General features: G+C 29.7%; 1 protein-coding gene across 2 annotated transcripts; it reads left to right on the top strand.

Annotated features, from left to right (window-relative positions):
* Positions 1 to 2,096: 2,096 nt before the first annotated feature.
* On the top strand, positions 2,097 to 22,096 carry LOC110657266 (LEAF RUST 10 DISEASE-RESISTANCE LOCUS RECEPTOR-LIKE PROTEIN KINASE-like 2.4). Of its 2 annotated transcripts, none has more exons than XM_058141963.1 (5): positions 2,097 to 2,912; positions 8,478 to 8,555; positions 10,673 to 10,699; positions 20,439 to 20,489; positions 20,838 to 22,096. In XM_058141963.1, exons 1-5 carry the CDS (start codon positions 2,150 to 2,152, stop codon positions 21,977 to 21,979), a joined length of 2,061 nt encoding a protein of 686 aa, XP_057997946.1. In that variant the 5' UTR covers positions 2,097 to 2,149; the 3' UTR covers positions 21,980 to 22,096. The 2 variants fall into 2 exon arrangements, with proteins under 2 accessions (XP_057997946.1, XP_057997945.1); XM_058141962.1 differs by having other exon boundaries at positions 8,472 to 8,555.
* The last annotated feature ends 348 nt before the right edge of the window (positions 22,097 to 22,444 follow it).

Here is a 22,444-nt window from a genome sequence, read left to right as displayed (position 1 = left end):
GCTTGGAATTAAGAGAGTCAGATAGGGATCACCCCATATATATATGATTGATATTGCTGGGTGCGTGAGTGCTCCAAATTACCTTTTTGCTGTTATGATGTGCAATTATTGCTGTTGTTGCATTTCACTCTACAGGGTGTATTAGTTTTAGATAGTTATAGAGATTATGGTTAAAATTGATATTTTACTTTCTGAGTCGAACGCTCACTCCTGTTCAATATATTTCCAGGCCACAGGAGGATATTTTTGAGGTTAACCTGCTTTCTTCCTCGCAGGTCGATTATTAATGTTTGTATAAACTTGTTAAATCTTAGAATTTCCGCATGTGTTAGAAATGTTTATTTGATTTGGGTCTGTAAACTAAATTATTATTTTGGACCTGTAAACTTAATATTCTATACATGTTTGATGGATTGGATGAGGGAGCTGAGCTCCCATTTATTTTTATGCTGATGAGTATGTGGAGGGTGAGCTGAGCTCCCCAATTGAGTATTTATTGTGTTTACAGGTCGGGTGAGTCAAAAACTCCCCATTGGTAGGTCCATTTTATGGCCGGACTCTGTCAGGTTGATTTCTTGAAATTGGGCCTTAGAGTTGGGCTGATGAATGGTTAGGCTTACTACGGGCCTCGGGGGCTTTAGGTTGGCCCAGGTCCTAGTGCCGGTCCGGCCCATAGGTTGGGTCGTGACAGATTTGGCATCATTACCCGTTATTCATCTATCTGTTACTTGCCCTTGGGTACTGTTTTAATGGCTATAGTATCAAGGCGGTTTGTCAATTGCTGTGGTTTGGCAAAAAATGCAATACCAAGTGCTAGTGGGATTTCACCAATCCAAAGGTACTTTCTCCAATTACCAAAAAATTGATCAATTTAATTTCAATCATTTGGTGTTCAATCAATGTGTGGTTGATGCCAAAATGAAGCTTGAGGAATGGGGATAAAGATCTCGTAGTCTACTAGTCCACCATTGTTTGGCCAAAAAACACCACAAAAGGTAGTGGGAACCTCATTGATGATCTCACTTTTTTGACAACATCAAGGGTATGACTGGTTGGAAAAGAGTGCCCAGATGGAGGGGAGTCTAATGCTAGTGGAATCATGGTCATAATCAGTTGGAGAAGGCAACAATGTCTCATCTTTCTCTCTCTCCTTCATTTTCGTATGCTCCTGCTGCCTATCATAGTCAATATCGGATCCTCAAGTTTTATCCGCATGCACTGGATAGGGGTGTGGTTTCTTTGGCAATGGGTTAGGTGGACTGTCGAAGGAAAAAGTAGTGCAAAGGGGCGATGGTTCTATCGAGGGAAAGAGAATCAAGGAGTGCCTGGCCATTGCATGCATTTTACATGTACGTTTTTTTTTTTTTTAAATTAATAAAATAATATTATACTATAATAAAATTTAGAAAAATTATTTAAAACAATAATAATATAATTCAAATATTAATAAAATAATACTAATAATAATATAATTTATATAAAAATTTATTATTTCAAAAAGCTAAGTTGTTACGTATTCAATTTGAAATATCATGATTCATATTGGATTCATTAGAAAAAAAAATCATTTATAAAAAAAATAAATTCAATTGTTATATACTCATATTATTTTTATATAGTTTTTATTTTTTAAAAAATGAAAATTTTTAAATTAAAAAAAATTCTTTCATCTATTTAGATTATTTAAAATTATAAAATTATAAAAATTCAATTCAATTAATTTTTTATTTGCTAATTCTTATGTTTATAATAAAAGAATTTAATTATTTTTAATTTTAAAAAATTATTTTGAAAAAATAAAAATTAAATATAATTTTATAAAAATTTAATTAATTTTTTTTAATAAATAATTTATTCTAGTGATAGTCACCGCAATAATTTCAAATCTGAAAAGAGACGCAATTGATTCGATGCCGAGACCAAATCAATACCCGCTGCTTGGCGCTTTGCTATTTGTGTTGAATTGTCATCAATTTCCAACTGGGAACTGTCCCTGTAATCAATGTGGAATTTGCATCGTTGACTTTGTCTTTTTGCTTTGATATATTTTGTATCAGTCCTTTCATATTCCTTTAATTAATCAGATACAGGGCATTTTCTTCCTACAATTATTCATCCTCACCAGCAACTCTCTCTCTCCCTTCTGAAAATGTTAACTAGTGCTAAGCTCCTCTTTGCGGGATGTGTTATCCTTGTCTTTCTAGTCCAACAAAACCACACCTGTCATGCTATAAGCAACAATTCGTGCCCTTCTTCCTCTTGTGGCCACATCTCCAACATAGACTACCCTTTCCGATTGAAAACTGATTCTGCAAACTGTGGCCGGAAAGAGTACGAACTTGCTTGCGAGAATAACGTTCCTGTAGTGTACTTATCTTCAGCAAAATATTATGTCAAGGAAATCAATTACAAAAACTTCACAATACGACTGGCTTATTTCGATGTGCAAAACGATGACTACTGCTCTCTACCTCCTTATCCATCAACAACCAGAAATTCTTTTTCCTCGTCGTACGATTCGTATGTTGAATCTTATAAGGACTATCTATATCAGGACTTGGTTTTCGTAACTTGTCCAAAGCCAGTAATTTCTGAAGTTTATGTGGATACTTCTCCTTGCAATATTATTTACAATTCCTCTTCTTCCTCTCCTAATTTGGAAATGAAAGGTTATGTTAAAGTTGGGTCTGATGATGCAATGGATTTGAAGGATTCTTGCCGTATCGAGCGAATCTATATTACGTCTTTGTTGCCAAAAGATGCAAAGAACGTTTCCTATGCAGATGTTCACCGTAGTTTGGCATATGGGTTTGAGCTTTCATGGTTTTTGGGGGGATGCTGTTTGGATAACTCAGAAAACCTTTGCAAGCTTGATGCTGCCACCATCATCCGCAGCTGCCATTCTACAACGGGTAAGTTGTTTCAATTATTATTATTATTATTATTTTTAGTACTCTTGTTTTTTCAATTAGAAGGCTAGATGGTCCCGATTACACCTACAACTTGGTGAGGTTGGACAAAATTTGTGGGATAGTTATATTGATAAGGTTGTACTTAGCGGATGGGAGTCCAGCCGCGCAAGTAGCCTCGGTTTTGGTCCTTGCAAACTTAGGTCTAGTATTTAAGCTTTAGCCTCTGAAAAGGGAGACCTAAAAATGCAAGGAACTGTTCACTTAAGGCTTGCCCTTTATTATTATTTTTTTAAAAAGTTAATTAATATATGAAAAATATTTTTTATTAAAAATTATTTTTAAAAAAAATATTTTTTATACAAATATTTTTTATTATTTAATTATAAAATTAAATTATTAATATATATTTATATCATATATATATATATATATATATTTTTTATATTTTAATAAGTTGATCAACGTTTACAAAATAACTTTTTCTTTTTAAAAGAAGTTATTTTCTTTAATTTTTTTTTCTTTGATCGAGAAAATATTTTTAATTGACACATTTTCGAAATGTTTTAAAAGTTAAAAAAATAAAATAAAATAATATATATATAATAATATTTAAAAAAAAAAGATAAACAAAATTAAAGTAGTTTTTTTTTTAATTCTAAAAAAATTTGAAAATGTAGTTTTGCATTACCATGTGTCAGTTTTTAAAATAAAAATTGGATTTGTTTATTTATGGAAAACAGCTTTCTGTTGTCCCTTTTTCATTTTCTTATTTTTTATAAAAAATAAGGGAAAATATGAAAAATATTTTTACCTGTAAATAATAGAAAATAATTTTCTAATTTAAAAAATTTTAAAAAATTATTTATATCTTTTATAATTAAAAAAATAAATCATTGCAAAACTTATTTAAAACTTGTATTTTAAATTTTTAACGTCTGTTATTTATTTATTTTATAATAATCTGATTAATTTTTTACCATTATAAATAAATATTTTTCTAAATAATTATTCAATTTTTTAATATTTATAGCATAATTTTTCTCAAAAAGTTAAAAAATAAAATCTTTGTTATAAAAGAAAACAAGGGAAAATAATGTAAAATTGTTTTGGAAAATTATTTTTCCAGCTCTCAATTTGGAAAGCCGGCATATGTGAATATAAAACTTTATTTTTCAGTTTTCTTAGAAATTTTTTTAAAAAATTACTCTAATTTTCCATGAGTAAACAGGTAAAAAACTAATTTTTTAATTTTTCAAAAATTAATTAAGTTTGAATTTGTTTTCATCGTTTGCATTATTTCAAATAGAAAACAAAGAATTTTCTATAATTAAAATTATACTATTATAACTTTTTTATAATTAAAATTAAATAATTATTTAAATTAATATCTATGTACAATGATAGAAATTAATTATATTATTATAAAACAAATAAATATCACGTATTAAAAATTTTTAAAATGTAACGTTTTTAAATATATTTTATAATAATTTTTGAAGAAAAGTAAAATAAATATCTTATGGTTTTGCTCTTTGGCACATGAGATATCATAATTTAATTTTTATCAATTTGATACTCCATGTTTTTCTCCATTAATAAATATGGTTTAAATTATTAGTTACTATTAAATGATGCTAAAATGGCGAACAAGTGACGCTGAAATAGCAAGTAAACACCACATTTGTCATATATTGCCGTAAAAGCACCACATATTTTGTCACATTAATGTCATTTAAAGATAATTAATTATTTATGTCACATTTGCTAATAGAAAAAAAATATAAGATATCAAATTGACAAAAACTAAACCATAATCCCTTATTTGTCATAGCGTGAGACCGCATGATATTTTTTTTTTATATATATTTTTCCCTTATTTTTATTAATGAAAATATGAATTGTTTAATTTTTAAATTAAAAAAATTATTTTCTTATTAAAAATTGAATATGTTTTTTATATTTTTTTTTACTTTTCAACTCAAACTCAACTCAACTAAGCCTTTATCCAAAAAATTTGGGGTCGGCTATATAGATTCGCTTTCTCCACTTTAAACGATTTTGGGTTAAATCCTCAGAAATGTGTAATGCTTCTAGGTCATGTTGTACTACTCTCCTCCAAGTCAATTTAGGTCTGCCCCTTTTTTTCTTTTTATCCTCTAACCTAATATGCTCTACTTGTCTAACTGGAGTCTTCGTATGTCTACGCGTCACATTACCAAACCACCTCAATTTCCCTTCTCTCAACTTATCTTCAATTGGTACCACTCCTACCTTTTCTCTAATACTCTCATTATGGACTTTATCTAGTCTAGTATGGCCACTCATCCACCTTAACATTCTCATCTCTGCAACTCTTATCTTAGACGCATACGACTCTTTCAATGCCCAACACTCACTACCATGTAACATAGCTAGTCGTATGGCTGTACGGTAAAATTTTTCTTTTAACTTATTGGGAATCTTACGATCACATAAAACTCCCGTGGCACGTCTCCACTTCAACCATCCGGCTTTAATCCTATGACTAACATCCTCCTTACATCCCCCATCTACTTGAAGGATTCAGCCTAGATATTTAAAGTGATTACTTTGTGATAGTACCACTCCATTCAAACTAACTCCTTCCCTATCACCAATTTGGCCTTTACTGAACTTGCAATGTATGTATTTTGTTTTCGTTCTACTTAACTTAAAATCCTTTGACTCTAGAGTATTTCTCCAAAGCTCTAGCTTTTTATTGACTCCTTCTCGTGTCTCATCTATCAGAACAATATCATCCGCAAACATCATGCACTAAGGAATACTCTCTTGTATATGTTTTGTCAATTCATCTAAAACTAATGTAAAAAGGTAAGGGCTTATGGCTGATCCTTGGTGTAATCCAATTGAGATCGGAAAATTTCTTGTGTCCCCTTCCACTGTGCTCACAATAGTAGTTGCTCCTTCATACATATCTTTCAACACTTGTATGTACCTAATAGATATCCTCTTTTGTTCTAACACGTTCCATAAGACATCTCTTGAAATACTATCATAAGCCTTCTCCAAATCAATAAAAACCATATGTAAATCTTTCTTCACATCTCTATATTTCTCCATCAAGTTTCTAATGAGAAAGATCGCTTCCATAGTTGAACGACCGGGCATGAAACCAAATTGATTGAGAGAGATAGAAGTATCATGACCTAGTCGATGCTCCACAACTCTCTCCCACAACTTCATATTATGGCTCATGAGTTTAATTCCCCTATAGTTTGAGCAACTCTGTATAAATTATTTACCTATTTAAATTTATAATGTTTTTTTCTAAAATATTACTTTTATTTTAATTATAAGTTATAATTTGAGTGGGTCAAATAAGTTTCATTTGTATTATAATCTATAATTGAATAATTCATTAAAAAAAATTTATCTTATCTTTATTTTTAAAGTAAAAACTTTGAAAGGAAATCTGAAGTTTATCCTCTCTCACAAAAAGCTACACATTTTTTAATTAAAAAAAAATAGAAACTTGACTTTTCAAATCCAAGCTTTCAATTTCAGGGTCTTTCTTTTTTTTGTCTTTTTAATTTTATTAACTCTTCAATATTATCTTTCTCTTTTTAATTTCTAATTTAAGATATCCATCTATTTTTATGTTTATATTCATATGGCATTTTATAAATTTAATTTTATTAAATTTTGAAATAATTCTATTAATTTTCTTGAATTGCTAACATAATATCCCTCTCAATATCTAATGCATAAATTATGAAGTGATAAAAAAAAATCTAAATTGTGAAACCATTTTTAGTTAATTTTTAGACATTAGGTTAGAATTTAGTTTTTTTTTTATTTTTTTTTATTTATATTTGAAAACTATGTTCAATGACTTTATAATTTGAAGCAAATTAGTAAAATAAATTGACATGAGGATATATGATTTATTTGATATTATGATGCATATTAGGTAATTTATGAAATATAAAAATTCAATCTCAAGTTTTACATGAAAAATTTCACTATAATAAATGCATTTTTTAAAAGAAAAAAAAATTGAATACTCTTATTTTAATTTTTTTAAAATTTTTTTCTTATCTTATTGATATAATTACATACAAATTAATATTAATATCTTTATGTTATTTATTTTTTATATTTAATATATCGCATGCATTTTTATGAATAACAAAATTTATCAATATAAATACATATTAATTGTTACGTTGATCCCTAAAAATAAATCTTGGCTCTATAACCGAACAGGCTCTAAATATCTTCTAATTTTGGAAGCTAAGCCCCCCAACAAAGGATTATATTTTGATTTGATTTGATCAAATTCTTATAAAATTTGCTATTAAAATATGATTAGTAAGTAAACTATATGAGTTTTGGTCTAATATAACATCCAATGTCTAGAAGACTTATTGAAGATATACAAAATAAAAATTTCTAAATTATGTTTGATATTTAAAATTTAGATATATTTTTTCTAATTTCTGTACTTCTATTGTGTGTTTTAATTAAAAAATTATTGTATTAATGATATTCTAATTTGATGAAAATGGTGATTAACTATTCAATCTCAAATTTTACAAGAATTTGATTAAATTAAATTAAAATATTAAAATTAAATATGAGATCATATCATAAAATTGTGTGAATTCAATTAATGATAGGCCATGTTTAATATGGCATAATAAAATTGTAATATAATCATGATTATATTGTATAGTTAATTACATTGTTTGGTAAAAAAAAATTGATATAGTGAAATGACAATTATGTAACGTAATTAATTATACTTAAGACAACGTAATGATCATTATAGAGAAAAATAGATATAGTCATAATTACTTATTTTGATTTTTTTATCTATTGTCTATACTATCACTACCATTATTAGGCCATCACTGTTACTATTACCATTATTTCTACTCTATCACCACAACCACCACCACTACAACCACTATCTTATTATCACTATTGCTATCACTATCACTTGATCATGATTATCACCATTTAGTTGTTGTCATCTTTACCACTAATTGGCCACTACCACCACTACTATCTCACCTCGCTACCACCACTACCATTTAAGTACTGTTGTTGCCACAAACACCACTACTTAACTACCACTACCACTCGACTATCAATTATAACAATAATTATCACTTATTATTAATACTATAAATAAATTAAATATTAAAATAAAAATTATTATTATATTACGCTATTTATATTTTTATTTTACAACAAAACAGAGGAATGTAATGATAATTATATTACATTATAGTTTTAATTGCATTACATAGATACTTACATTACATCATATTACGTTCTATCAAACGTAATCTTAGTGTTTTGATGTTAGATCGAACACAAGAGAAATTTTGGAAGCAAGTCACAAAATTAACCTGACCTTAATTAATGCATCTAAGAGCATAATTAATGTTATTAAATCATCCATTATTATTATTATTATTATTATTATTATTATTATTATTATTTTTACAATTTATCTGTCTTTAGGCATTACAATTTATCCATTATTCAAGATTTTTTATTTTTATTTTTATTTTTCAGGACGGCCTAGTAATCTACGTCCTCTTCTTGTTAAACTGGAAGAAAGTGCACTTGGTCGTCTACTCAGGCGACTCAAATGTGAGAACTTATTACTTATCTACTTTGCGTGGAAGTATTTGCAGATTATCAGTATACAGTTTCCTAAATAAAAGCTTAAAAATAGACAAAACAAATTTTTAAAATAAAAAAGCTGAATAACAATTTTTTTAAAGTTTTTAAAATTTCAGTAAATCCATGAAAATTAAACAGTTTTAAGCTAGTTGTTTTTTTTTTTTTTTTTTTTTTTTTTGTTTTTTTTAATCTCCTGATCTGTGACACAATCACACCAATCCTTTAAGAATATTGAAAGTTGTCCTTTTGCGAGCTGTGTGATGGATGATTGTTCTACGTAGAGGTAGCTTTTTATTTTAATTTATTTTTTTTTAATTTAACCTGTAAATTTTTTTTAATTTAAAGTATTCATAATTTTTAAATTTATTCTCGGTCTAAATAATTTATAAAATTAAAAATCAACTCTATAATTTATATCACACAACATCACAATTCAAATTAAAAAATATTTTAAATAGTATTTGGTTTAACTTATAAATTGATAAAACTAACTGATAAGTAAATTAGCGTTTAAATCATAAGTAATAATATCTTATTTATAACTTGTCTATTTATTTTAAAACTAATTTTTAATCAAGTAAAATATTATAATATTCTAATAATTTTCAGAAATATCAACATTTTATCTATGCTTTAATAACTAAAATACTCTATTATATATCTTTTTTTTGATAATTTTAATAAATTAAATTATTTTTAAACCCCATTTAACTAAACATTTAAACTATTTAAAAGTTATTTTTAAATAATTTTATCAAATAATTAACTATTTATTTTTAATTTGATTCATATATTATATCTTAAGCTAAAAGTTGAAAGTAAGTAAACAAATCAAACACTATAATTATTGAAGTCCCATAAATAATCAGAATCCACCCATAATTTACAATGTAATTTAAACTCAAATTCATTTATTTAACTAACATGCAAATAGTAAAGATGAAAATTGAGAGTTTGAGAAATACTTTTCAATACGTGCGTGTGCATATATATATATATATATATATTTGATAAATTTATATGTTAACTTGAACACATCATATAATTAATTTTAAAAAAAGCATAAATGTATATATTTACATTTACTTTATAATAATTATTAAAAAAATTTTTAGTAAAATTTAATTATGAATAAATTAATATAATTGGATTAAATTTATTAAAAAATAAATTATTAAGTTAATCGAGATCTGCAAATAAAAATTAAAAAAACAAATCAATTAATCATCAATTAATGGATTTCAACAATTCAACAAAAAAAAAGTCAAGCGAGATCGATAAATTGAATTGTTCCTTTTTTTTAATATAAAAGAGAATTTCTGCAATCAATAATTGATACAATCAATAGTTGATATGGAAAAAATTATAATCTAACCTTACAAAATAATATAAATCTAATAAAACATTAAATATGATCCGTTTTGCATAGCTCTTAAATTATTTTTATGTTTTCGCTCTTATAATGAAAATGATATAAAAAGATAAATATACAAAGAAATCAATTCCTTGTAAATCGGGGAAAAGAAAACAATGAAGAAAAATCTACTTAATGAAAGAAAAAAAAAAAGTAAATATGTTAATGATGGAAGTGACTGTAATGAAGTGTAAACTCAATCAAAGAGAATCATACTGAATCAAATTGAAACATATTGAAAAAAATTTGTTATGTAAAAATGAAACCAAACTTATTTTATTTTATTTTTTTATTCTAATAAGATAAATTGAAATTTTATTTACAAATTTGCTCAACTGTGTATAATTTGTAGGTTTATAGGGTGATTTTTATGGAAAAGAATTTACAAAATTCTTAAATTTTGGTTGTTTTGGTCATGATGATTAGTGGGTTTGAGTGTCAGAGTATGTATGTACGTGTGTGTGTGTATATATATATATATATATATATTTTAAAGTTGTACCTTAATTTAACTCAAACTAGAAATATAGAATTTCAAATAATGTTTTGACTTTTCATGCCATACAAATTCTTGAAAAATTCTGAAATTTATTAGATAACCATATTGTAGTTCATCTGGCATTTTTGTTAGGGTTTATCGCTAACATAGAAGTTGTTTTTGTCGATATAGGGCAACCGGCTCTCTATGCTGATTTGGGTGAGTAATTTTTCTTTTTAATCTGCTTTGTTTATTTATTTATATAATGGCTTTTAACTCGCAAATAATCGTTTTATTTAGGATGATAATAATAGATAGGAATCAATAAACTTATAAACTATATAGATTAGAGAGCAGTGAAAACGCAATGTTTAACATTAATAGTTAGGACTTATCGAACATTAGTAGTGAGGATTTGTTTAGTATTATTGTTGCATTTATGTTATTGTTGCTTTAGAAAATAGTAATCGCTAAATTATTATTTTGAAATATACTTTACCTATTTGATGATAAAATGCAAAAATTATTGTTAAGAAAAAATAATTTATTATTTATTTAGTTAAAACTTCCCTTTAAAATAATGTTATAACCAAAATATCTAAAACGAATATATAATCATAAGTATACTATTAGTTTTTTTTTTTTAACATGTTTACATATTGGGTTCAATAATAATAATAATAATAATAATAATAATAATAATAGACACACAATCACACAATCACACAGTAAATAGAAGAGAAGAAGAATGAACACAAAATTTATCTACTTTGATTGTAAAGTCAACGTTCACAAGCAAAACAAGAAAAAAAAATTTCACCATGATAAAAAGAGCAATACACAATCACTCAGAACGCTCAAACCCTCACTCTAGTGTATTTCCCAAATTTTTAAAAATATTACTGTGGTAGGCAAAAAATACAATATTAATACTCGTCCATATCATCACGAACTTCACTTTTTATTCTAATTGGGTCACAAAGCGAAGCTTTCGCATCAGGTCACAATTTAAGTCCATGAAAAATATATCCAAAATTCAAGCTATATAAATAACAAATATAATGAACAACATAGTGTAAATAACTCTCAAGCACTTCTTTTTTATGTCTTCTTTTTAATGTTGTGGCGCTACTTGTCTCATGAATCCAAAATCTGAAGGAAGAAGAAGAGGAATAAGAAGAAGAATATAATGAGCAACATGTTGTAAATAATTCCTAGGCACTTCTTTCTTATGTTGTACATAATTCCATGCTTACATAATTCCATGCTTAGGCACTACTTGTCTCACGAATCTAGAATCTGATGGAGAATATATCTTTGCCTAGGTTCCCATCTTATTCTTTGATCAGTTAGTTCTCTAAGGTTTCAATAATCACCACACTGTAATAAGAATGGAGAAGGATAAAAAGAAGGGAAGAATGAATTCGAAAGAGGACAATAATACATTAAAGAATTTTTAAGACACTGAAGAAGGGAAGAAATTGAGAGAGAAAAAGAAGGGAAGATAAATGAAGATGTTGAAGAAGATGAGTGGAAAAGGAGGAGGAAGGCTATGGTTTAGGAGTGAAAGTTATGAATTTACATCATGATTTCAACGGTTGAGATCATTTGAAAATGGACATCTAAGATTTAATGAAGGGTTAACGTTATATATATAAAAAAAAGGGGTAATTTACAACTGACTCCTTGAGGTATGGTAAAACTCACAAGTTAGTCCCTAGTTTGTTTTTTGGTAACAATTTAGTCCTTAAATTTAAATTATGTTAACAAATTAGTCCATGCCATTAGCTACTTTTCAATTTTAAATAATTTAATCCTTGAAGTTTTAGTTTTATTAGCAAAATAGTCCATACATCTAAATTTTATATTTAAGTAATTACTTATTTTATTTTAAATAATTATAAAAAATTAAAATCGATTAAAATGAATTACCAAACAAACCAAACTAAATTTCTAATTTGATTCAATTCAATCGTTTTTTTTTAAGCTGAATTATGCTCACCTCTAAGTTTGAAGACATTAATGAAAGAAATCAATATTGTTGTTGCCACTAAGTGCTCTATTGTATCCTGGAGCATGGTTGACACCTGTTATTGCATTCGATAGCAATTTGTGGATTTGACACTACCACTTATTGCGCCTTGGTCAACAAACTCTAAAGATGGCCTCCATCCTTTCCAACTTGGGTTGATTTGGCTAGATCAAGCTTTTAAAATCTTGATCCTTCCTTCATTTTATTAGTTCTTTATAGTCATTTAAGAAGTTTTCTTTGACTACTTTCTACTACTAAGAAGTCACACAACCTTAATAATCTACTTATATCTCTTCTCCAAAAGAAAAGAAAACACTGAATTTGGGCTAATTCATTGCCCTTTCTCCTCCGATTTCCTTAATTGTTTTTCTCTCTATCTAGTGTCTAACGTTCACACAATCCTTCAGCTAGATATGAGAAAAAAAATTGTATATTTATAGTGGAAAAATTGTAATTATCTAAAGTTAGAAGGAATTTTTTAGTATATAAAAATTTAAAGCTACTTGAACTTTTTTTTTAATATTGCAAAATTGCAATGCAAGGCCTTGAGGGCATCAATACAATAGATAGAACTGAACGATTCAAGGATGGTATTGAGCCAATTACAAAGAAGCTGATTTTTAAAATTAAGCTTAGTTAGGCAATAAGTAGTAGAGTCACCCTTTCTACTAACATGAGAAAATTCTACTTAAGCAAATAGGGAACTAAATCTATGGTAGTTATTACAACATAACAGGTAGAGAATCAAATCTAATTAGGTCATTTACAGGGGCAACCAAATAGAATTTAGCCAAGATTTTGGATGTATGATGGAAAGTGGCCAGAGGATTGGGTTCACAACAATTGAAAATAGCTCTATTCCCCTTCTTCCAAATATACAAGCTTGTAATGGCAGTGGAGTTTGGAGAATCTTGGTGCATATTACCAACCATTATCTCTTGTGCACACTAACGTGGTCCACCATCTAGAGAAGGAAGAAAAGCCAATCGAATTGGGTTTGTAAGCATAAGAACTCATGAACCATGTTGCTCTAGCATTGTTACACTAGAACAAAGTATGCTCAATAGATTCCTTCTCCACACTGTAGATTGGGCAAGCTGGGTTTACAGATACCCCTCTCTTAATCAAATTGTCTCAGACTGACAAAGCATTTAGCATGGCCTTCTAAGTAAAACATTTATTTTTGGCATAATTAGGAGGCTCCAATTTCTTCCAAATCTGAGCTAGAAGAGTGCATAGCCTATTTAGTGGTGCTGTCGAGAATTTGCTAGCTAGAAGTCTATAGCTCGATCACACTAACTAGTACTAACCAAAATTCTGAAAATGCCATCGAAATATATAAAATAGCTTTAGCCACCCATAGATTGAGCAAATCCGAAACAAGATTTGATTTCCATTCTAATCTATCATGGTCTATCATATTTGCAACCAAATTAGTGGTTAAAGGACAATGGTCTGGGTTGGATTTGAAGTTTGGGATTGATGAAATCCAAAGGTAATCCTAAAAGTGATACTCCCATTCCTAATATTATAACGAATATCCCCCTTTAGAACATCTCTCCCTGCTAGAAAACTTTGCCAAACTCAAAAAGTTCTCTAAGATTTAAAGCTTGCCAGAACATGGAATGGGGAAAAAAATATAATCCTTTAATCACTTTTGCCCACAAGCTTATAGGATTTGAAATAAGACACCACCCTTGTTTAGCTAGGCATGCTAAATTTAACTTCTTAAAATCATTGAAATGCATTCCCTTTAGAAATTTAAGGCATGTTGCCTTTCTCCGATTGAACCATTGTTGAGTTGGGTGCAAAAGTGTATTCAAGTCGTTTATTTAGTTATGCTAATCTTAGTCTTATTTTATTAAATAAATAAATATACCATTATTTTTTCCAATTTTCTACATAAAACATAGCATACATAATGTATACATATTTCAGAAAATATCGAATGTTATAAATTTATCCACTTACTTGGTACAAAAACAAAATAAATCAAAGAGGAAGCAAACTAGTATTTAAAGGTATCTCTAGGTTCTTCATCTGGATCTAGATCTCCTACAAACAATATAGTAGGAAATAGGAGTTTAGGAACGATACTAGAATTGTAGAATGCTACAAGGATGCCTATAATGCATGAAATGTGCCTTATAGATTCTAGAGAAAATTCAACAACTTTCCAACATAAACTAGATGTTTTCCCAATTTTAACATTGCTCCAAAGTGCCTCACAAAGCAACACATCAAGTACTAATAAAATGCCCATTCATAACCTACACAATATGTAAATTATGTCTACCGTTGTAACAACCCAAATCCGGACCATTACTAGCGCTAGGGCACTAAAAGGCATAAGGCCATCAAAACCCAAGCCTATTTTACATCAAAATCTCACTTTAAATCCATATAGTTTATATGAATATTTTGTTCAATATAAAACATAATCACAATTTCTTTTATATTACAAAATATTAAGCACAATGTCAAAATAATAAAACTTACATGTCATTCCAAAATAGAGTTCCACAAATTGTACCTCTACATTTAAGCAAAATTGAGGCGGTTGCCTCTGGAACTTAGCTAACCAAAATTGACGATTGTATATTCTATGCTTATTAAAGAGAGAAAAAGGGAGTGAGTTAGGGGCTTAGTGAGTAGAAGTATACTTAGGAAAGAAAACATAAAATAAGACAGTTATAATCAGGCAGATGTAAATGCAATAGCCAAATGATGTTACCACAACACAAATAATTCACAACAACATACTTATGTCACCAATGGTTCCCCAACCACATCATAATCATTAGTCCAATGTGCCTGGCCCATTAAAGAAGCTTCTTAGGACTTTCTCTTAATATAACACATAATGGATACTAGAGACACAGAAGTCATGACTTACTTGAAGTGGATCTTGCTATCTGTAATACTTGGATGTCAGAGACACAAAATTTTCTTACCCGACATCCCTTTTCCTTTATAAGCATATAGATCTCACACCCCCATCTTGGAGTATGCCCATTGTCCTCAAGGAGTCTACGAGTCCATTTAGCATGCATGCATTTCCTTTGCTTTTCTTTCCTAATGAGAACCAGTGGGTCATCCATAAACTACCTACACATCATAATTAATTATGCAACATCTTCATGATATGGATTATATATATATATATATATATATATATATATATATATATATATATATATATATATTTATGTGTGTGTCATGACTTTAATGATGCATGAATGTGCATGAAATGTAATAAAATAGTTAAAAATTTTAAGTAAGTTCTACTCACAGTACTAGTTAACGGTTAACAATGTTGGCTAGATTGACCTACAAAAATATGCTAATAGTTTATTAGGCACTAGTCATCTAGTAACTGTATTTACAGAATTAACTTAATGAAATTAATTATCTTTTCAGAAATTCGGTAGAGTCTCCCTTGTAACTAAACCTACCTTCCTTGCAAATCAACTCAACACAAGACCTCAATCCCACATTTATATCACAAAGCCCTTCTTGGGCCTACAGAAACCTAATTCCATGTTTAGTAGCTCAATGCTTCAATTAGAGCTTCTAATTGCTCCATAGTCCAATTATCTAGGTTTTGTGTCCTATTTTCCAACCTACAAGAAAGAGTTAGAGATGTTTTAGTTTAGGATTTAATCATAATTGATTAGACTTAGGTTTTTTAATCAAGGCATGTTTAGCTGCCAAAGTCTTAAGCTTCGACGGCCGAAGTTGACCGTGCATTATTTACATGATTGTTCACATGAATCAGTTGCCAAACATTGATGGTTCGGCTGCCGGACTTGGGTTTACCTAGAATTTGTCACCCATAGTGTAAAAGTTTAAGGTTTCAACCTTTAAATCATAATATGAGTACTAACTTTCTAAGTCTAGGTTCATTAGATAATTTTAATTTAAAACAACTAAGAACATTATTTATTTGCATAATTCTTTAGATTTATAAACAAATTTCATAACCTTTATACTAAACCCTAAAACATCCTTAACCAAAACCTACACCAACTTTCTTTACAAATACTAAGCCTAAAACTTCAAATAACTTAAGAGAAAGGAGACTAGGGCTTACCTCTTCTAGTTAGGGTTAAAAAGAGGATTCCTTCCACTTGTTCTTCAAATCACTTGATATGAGAGAGGAAAGAGTGTCTCTATCCTTATTAAAGGCTTGAAGGTGATTCTCTTTCATGAATGGGGCTAGGTAATATAGTTTAGCCCCAAAATTTGAACTAAACTCTTTGAGTTGGAGCAGCCATATCCATGCTCGATTTCCATGGATCGATCTGTAACAGCTGTGTCCGAGGCGATCCAGAGCAAAAATGTATCTTCTATTCATGTGAGATCAGACTGTGATAAATCAATAGCATAAGAGATAGGTGCTCTTGGTATGAGATTGGAATGACATGGGCAACATGGTTCCATAACGTTTAGCTGGAGTTAAGTGCACTGATGAATGTATGTGTCGTTACATACAGATAAGGAGTTTGCAAGAGATATCTAGCCGTGATTCACATTGACTGTCTCTCACCACAGTATAAATAGGTTTCAAATATCTACTTAGGTACATTTTAACATACTCTCTAAATAATTCACCATTTCATTACTACTATTCCAAAATCCCATTACTGACTTAAGTGTCAGAGTGGCTGTTCGATAGCCACCAAACATCACCTTGTTCTTTGGTTTTAGGCAACCCAAGGACCCGATATCCATCATTTGATGATCCAAAGAAGCACGCCACAACATCACTAGAGTAGAATTTATTAGGGCTAGGGGATAGAGAGAGCAAAGGGAGAGGGAGAAAAAAGGGAGAGAAGTGGAGAAAATGAGGGAGAGGGTTTGTGGGACACTAAACCCTTCAAGTTTTATATTCTGTCCTTAGCAACTTCAGCGATTGAAGTTGCCTGGACCATCTTAGTACACTTAAATCCCTCTTTTTTCCTTCTTTCTTCTAACTCCCCACTTCTTTCAAGCCTTCTTCTCCTTGAAATTTTGTGAGACATTCCCTCTCTGGTTATGGATTTTGACTACCCTAGGTGTGGGTTATTACAATCATTCTCCATTTATGCCATATATTCAATCAATTCCATAGCTCCACAAGTTTCATAATTTTACTCCATATATTTAATATGAATAGATTTTATTAGTTTTGGCATAGTATGAATTTAAAAGCTAATAAGCATTGCACCTAATAAATATCAAGCCACCTTATCGATAAAACAAATAAAAAATCAATTGGCAGCTAAATAATTATTTGATACGCAAGAATATATCATTGGGAACATAAATAATCCAATGGATCCTTAAATTTGAATACTTGCTTACTACAAAAATCCTTGTCTATATCAAAAAGCCAAACTTTAATCACCACTATAAGCAACAACTCATACAATAAATTATGTAGCTTCACAATTTACTTGCATTCTTTCCATTAAACATATGTAACCTAACATAAAATTTAATCCAACTTACTAATTTAATAAAAAACCAACATAATAAAAATCTTGCTCCTGTTTGGAGATTGCTTGGACAAGCAACAAAGAATTTGATTCAAAATTTATTGCTCTCTAACAACTAGATTTGACCCAACTTAGAGTTTCCACGAAGCTTAGAGCCTTTGCCTACAAAGAGATCATATTATTATTACCAATTGAGGGCCTCATTTTTGTTGCTACCAAATGCCCAACTGCATCTTCGATGATCCAACCAAGGCCCACTCTGAACATAACAGGCAATATCAAAGTTATTTTTAATTCTATTAGATTGAGGCAGCTGCCACCTTACCTAATGCACTAACTTGGATATTTGGGAACTCATGGACTATAATTGTTGAGCATCCTTCCACTGCAAAAGTAAGCGAGTAAAATTTGAGACCACTTGATTCGAAGTAAGATTAGATTGCCTCTAAACCAACTTGTTCCTACTTTCCCAAATACTCTGGGCTAGCTATAAAGAAATGTAACTCTCTCCTGGAGATGAGGCCTTAAACAAGTCCTTTAACCAATCCATGACATATTAGACATTCCCTCCCCAAAACCCAACACTAGAAGCTCTCAAACAATCTTGGGCATATGGCATATGGAGAGCACATGTTCTATAGTTTTATTATCTACATTATAGAAAGGGGACAAATCATTGACATCCACTCTTCTAGCCCTCAAATTCGACAAAGTAAGAAGCAAATTTGAACTTGATTTCCAAATGAAATTCTTAACTTTCAAGGGTACTTGATACTTCCACATCTTTCTCCACACCTCTCAAACTGAAGGAATAGATGAATCACCCATATTATGCAACTTCCAGTATCCATTTTTCACTGTATACATGCCTTTCCTATCTTCTATCCAAACTAGCACGTCCCTTCTAACGTTTAGGTCTAGCGCAATGTGCATAATCAAATTAGTATCTCTTTGCGAAAAAAAATTTAATACTAACTTCCTCATCCTAGCCTAATTGATAAATCTTCATCATATTCTGAACTGTAATATCAACCTACTCCTTTAACTTATTTCTTTCAATGCAAGGTCCATTTAAATTAGGGAGCTAAGGGTCTACCCAAATTCTAATATCCTTCCCATCACCCACACGCCAAAAACAATTCTTCTTCAACAGGTCCTGCGCAGCTAACACACTTATCCATACATAGCAAGGGTTGGTACCTAAATGAACATTAAAGAAAGAATGATTGGGATAGTATCTAGCTGAAAACAATTTTGCTACTTAAGAATTAGGATGCGGCATAAGTCTCCATGCTTGCTTGCCAAGTAGAGTAATATTAAATTTGTTTGAACTTCTAAAACCAATTCCACCAAAATTCTTGCTCCTGCATAACCTATCCCACAACGTCAACCCGATGCCCGAAGATTGATTCCCTCCAATGCCCCACCAAAAACTAATCGTCATTTTTTCAATACCATCACAGGGGTCTTAAACACACTTGTGACAAAAGTTTGGAATTACTTGAGCAACTGTTTCAATAGCACTTCTTTACCTACTATTGAAAGCCCTAGAGCCGCTTCCACCCCGATCCTTTATGAACTCAAAAATCTCTTTTTTATTTCTACCAATACATGATAAGAGTCCAAGATTCATTCCATAATCATCCTTCTTCTCCCTTGACACACATCTGCCTTATTACCAATAATATAGTGAAGTGACTGAAGATTTTTGGTAATTGATAATTTGACCCAATGTTGCCTTATAAAGATTTAGACACTCTTTGATTCTGCCATATTCCTCCTTGTTAGCCTTAAGAAATAGTAGGCTATCATCGGCGAGAAAAAGATGTGAAACCAAAGGAGCTCTCCTAAAAACTCAACAACTATGTATTAACTGTTGATCCTAAAATTTTCTTAATAAAGAGGACAGACCCTCAGGGCATAAGAGGAAGAGATATGGCGATAGCAGGTCACCTTGTCTCAGCACCCTTTCTCGACAAACAGGACCAAATTCCTGCCTTCCATGTGAGACAAGATACTGCATCGAAGAAATATATGACATAACCAGTTCCACCTAATACGAATCAAAACTCATTTTCTCCATAATCAAACTTAAGAAGTTCCACTTCACCCTATCATAGCTATGCTCATATGCCACATCTTCTAAAAAAAATAGGGAAAACTTGCTTCTCTCTATTTTAATTTTTTTGTCAGCTTGTTACTTCAATAGTAGATAAAGGTTGTGATGATGATAAGTAACAAAGTACAAATTCATAATGGCGTAAGAAACAACAAGGCCTGAAATTCCAAATTTGTTTGTGTTTTTATAATTTCATCTTTTTAATTTTAATTTAGTATAATTAAGATTAATTGTAATTATGTTCATTTAATTAAAATTAGTCATGATTAATTAAGAATAATAATACCTTTATATGTATTACTTATTACATTATTTTCCTTCGTACAGATTTTAAGGGTTGTGTACTGGCCCTCCTTCATTATGTTGTTCTTCTTTTTGGTAAGATGTTCAATTTCTCTACTGACAATTGAAGAATTTTTCTATTATATTATGCCATGAATTGAAGGCGGATTTAAATTTATATTCAAATAGAATATAATGTGACATTCAAATAACCATTCATTTTAAATCATCAAAAAATATGTCTTCATTTTTAATCTTCATTTATCAAATGAAATCTAAAATTTAATGAAATTTATTTATGCTATACATACTCTTATAAATAAGCCCAATATGCATGAAAATAAGTACAATTAATGCTCATCTTCCTTTGAACAAGATGCTAATAGCTAAATTGTAACAATTGATGTTTCCACTCACTTTTGTTTTATATATTTTTCTGCACAGTGTTGTATCGTGGTCCCTTATTCCTGGGTGGGGTTATTTGGACTATCCTATTTTTTATTAATAGATGGAGAAGGAGGCATTTATCTGAATATGGCATAGTTGAAGAATTTTTGCAAAGTCATAATAATCTTATGCCTGTTAGATATACTTACTCAGATATTAAAAAGATTACCAATTGTTTCAAATACAAGTTGGGTGAAGGAGGTTATGGCTCTGTATATAAAGGAAAACTTCGTAGTGGCTATTTTGCAGCAATAAAAATGTTGGGCAAATCTAAAGCTAATGGTCAAGAATTCATCAATGAAGTGGCTACAATTGGAAGAATTCATCATGTGAATATAGTGAGGCTCATTGGATTTTGTGTTGAAGGATCTAAACGAGCTCTTATATATGAATTCATGCCTAACGGATCTCTAGATAAGTATATATTTTCTCATGATGTTGGCACTACAATAAGCATTGAGAAAATGTATGATATTTCTCTCGGAGTAGCTCGTGGCATTGAATATCTACATCGAGGTTGTAACATGCAAATTTTGCATTTCGATATCAAACCACACAACATTCTTCTTGATGAAAATTTCATTCCAAAAGTTTCAGATTTTGGATTGGCAAAGTTATATCCAACAGATAATAGTATTGTGTCTCTCACAGCGGCAAGAGGAACATTAGGTTACATGGCTCCGGAGTTGATATATAAAAGTATTGGAAGCATCTCTTACAAAGCAGATGTCTATAGTTTTGGAAAGTTATTGATGGAAATGGCTGGTAGAAGGAAGAATTTCAATGCATCTGATGAGCATTGGAGCCAAATATACTATCCTTCATGGGTTTATGACCAATTCAATGAAGGAAAGGACATAGAAATTGGAGATGCGACAGAAGAGGAAAGGAAAATAACAAAAAAGATGATTGTAGTAGCATTGTGGTGTATTCAATTGAAGCCTAGTGATCGTCCTTCAATGAACAAAGTTGTAGAAATGCTTGAAAGTGAAATTGAATGCATAGAAATGCCTCCAAAACCTACTTTCTATCCACAAGAGATGCCAAAAGAAGATTTTGAAATCAAAGCAAGCAAAGAGTTAACCAATATACCACAGAGTTATTTAAATTCTATTAGTTGGATGTTGAATGGACGTTGAATTGTGTATTTTTCATAAATATTAGCAATAGAATTTTATTAGCAAAACAAAATTTTATTGATATTTATATTTTATTTGTATTTGAAATGAGAGTGATATATAGCTCCCTTTATTATATTACATTAAATCTCAATGGAGAATGTTTATTTCAAAATTCTCATATATATGAACTTTTTTTCTCTTTTCTTTTCTACATGTACATGGCTGTGAAATTTCCAAAGTTTTATTGAATTGTTCATTCTGACTTCATAATTTATATTAATTTGTAATATACATAACAATATAAGAACATAATATTGTTAGGTGCCTGATTGAATTTACCTTGGAGAAATCTAAGCAAAGTGTTCTTAATGATAATTAAATTATTAAGATGATTATTTGATAAAATATTTTGTTTTAAGTGATAAAGCTTTTTAGGGAATGACACGATATGATTTTTTTGGAGCTAAAGTTAAATATTCTAAT

This window comes from Hevea brasiliensis, unplaced genomic scaffold (genome assembly GCF_030052815.1).
Source record: "Hevea brasiliensis isolate MT/VB/25A 57/8 unplaced genomic scaffold, ASM3005281v1 Scaf289, whole genome shotgun sequence".
In the NCBI taxonomy this organism is placed as follows: Eukaryota; Viridiplantae; Streptophyta; class Magnoliopsida; order Malpighiales; family Euphorbiaceae; genus Hevea; species Hevea brasiliensis.
This window is presented reverse-complemented; position numbering and strand designations above follow the sequence as displayed.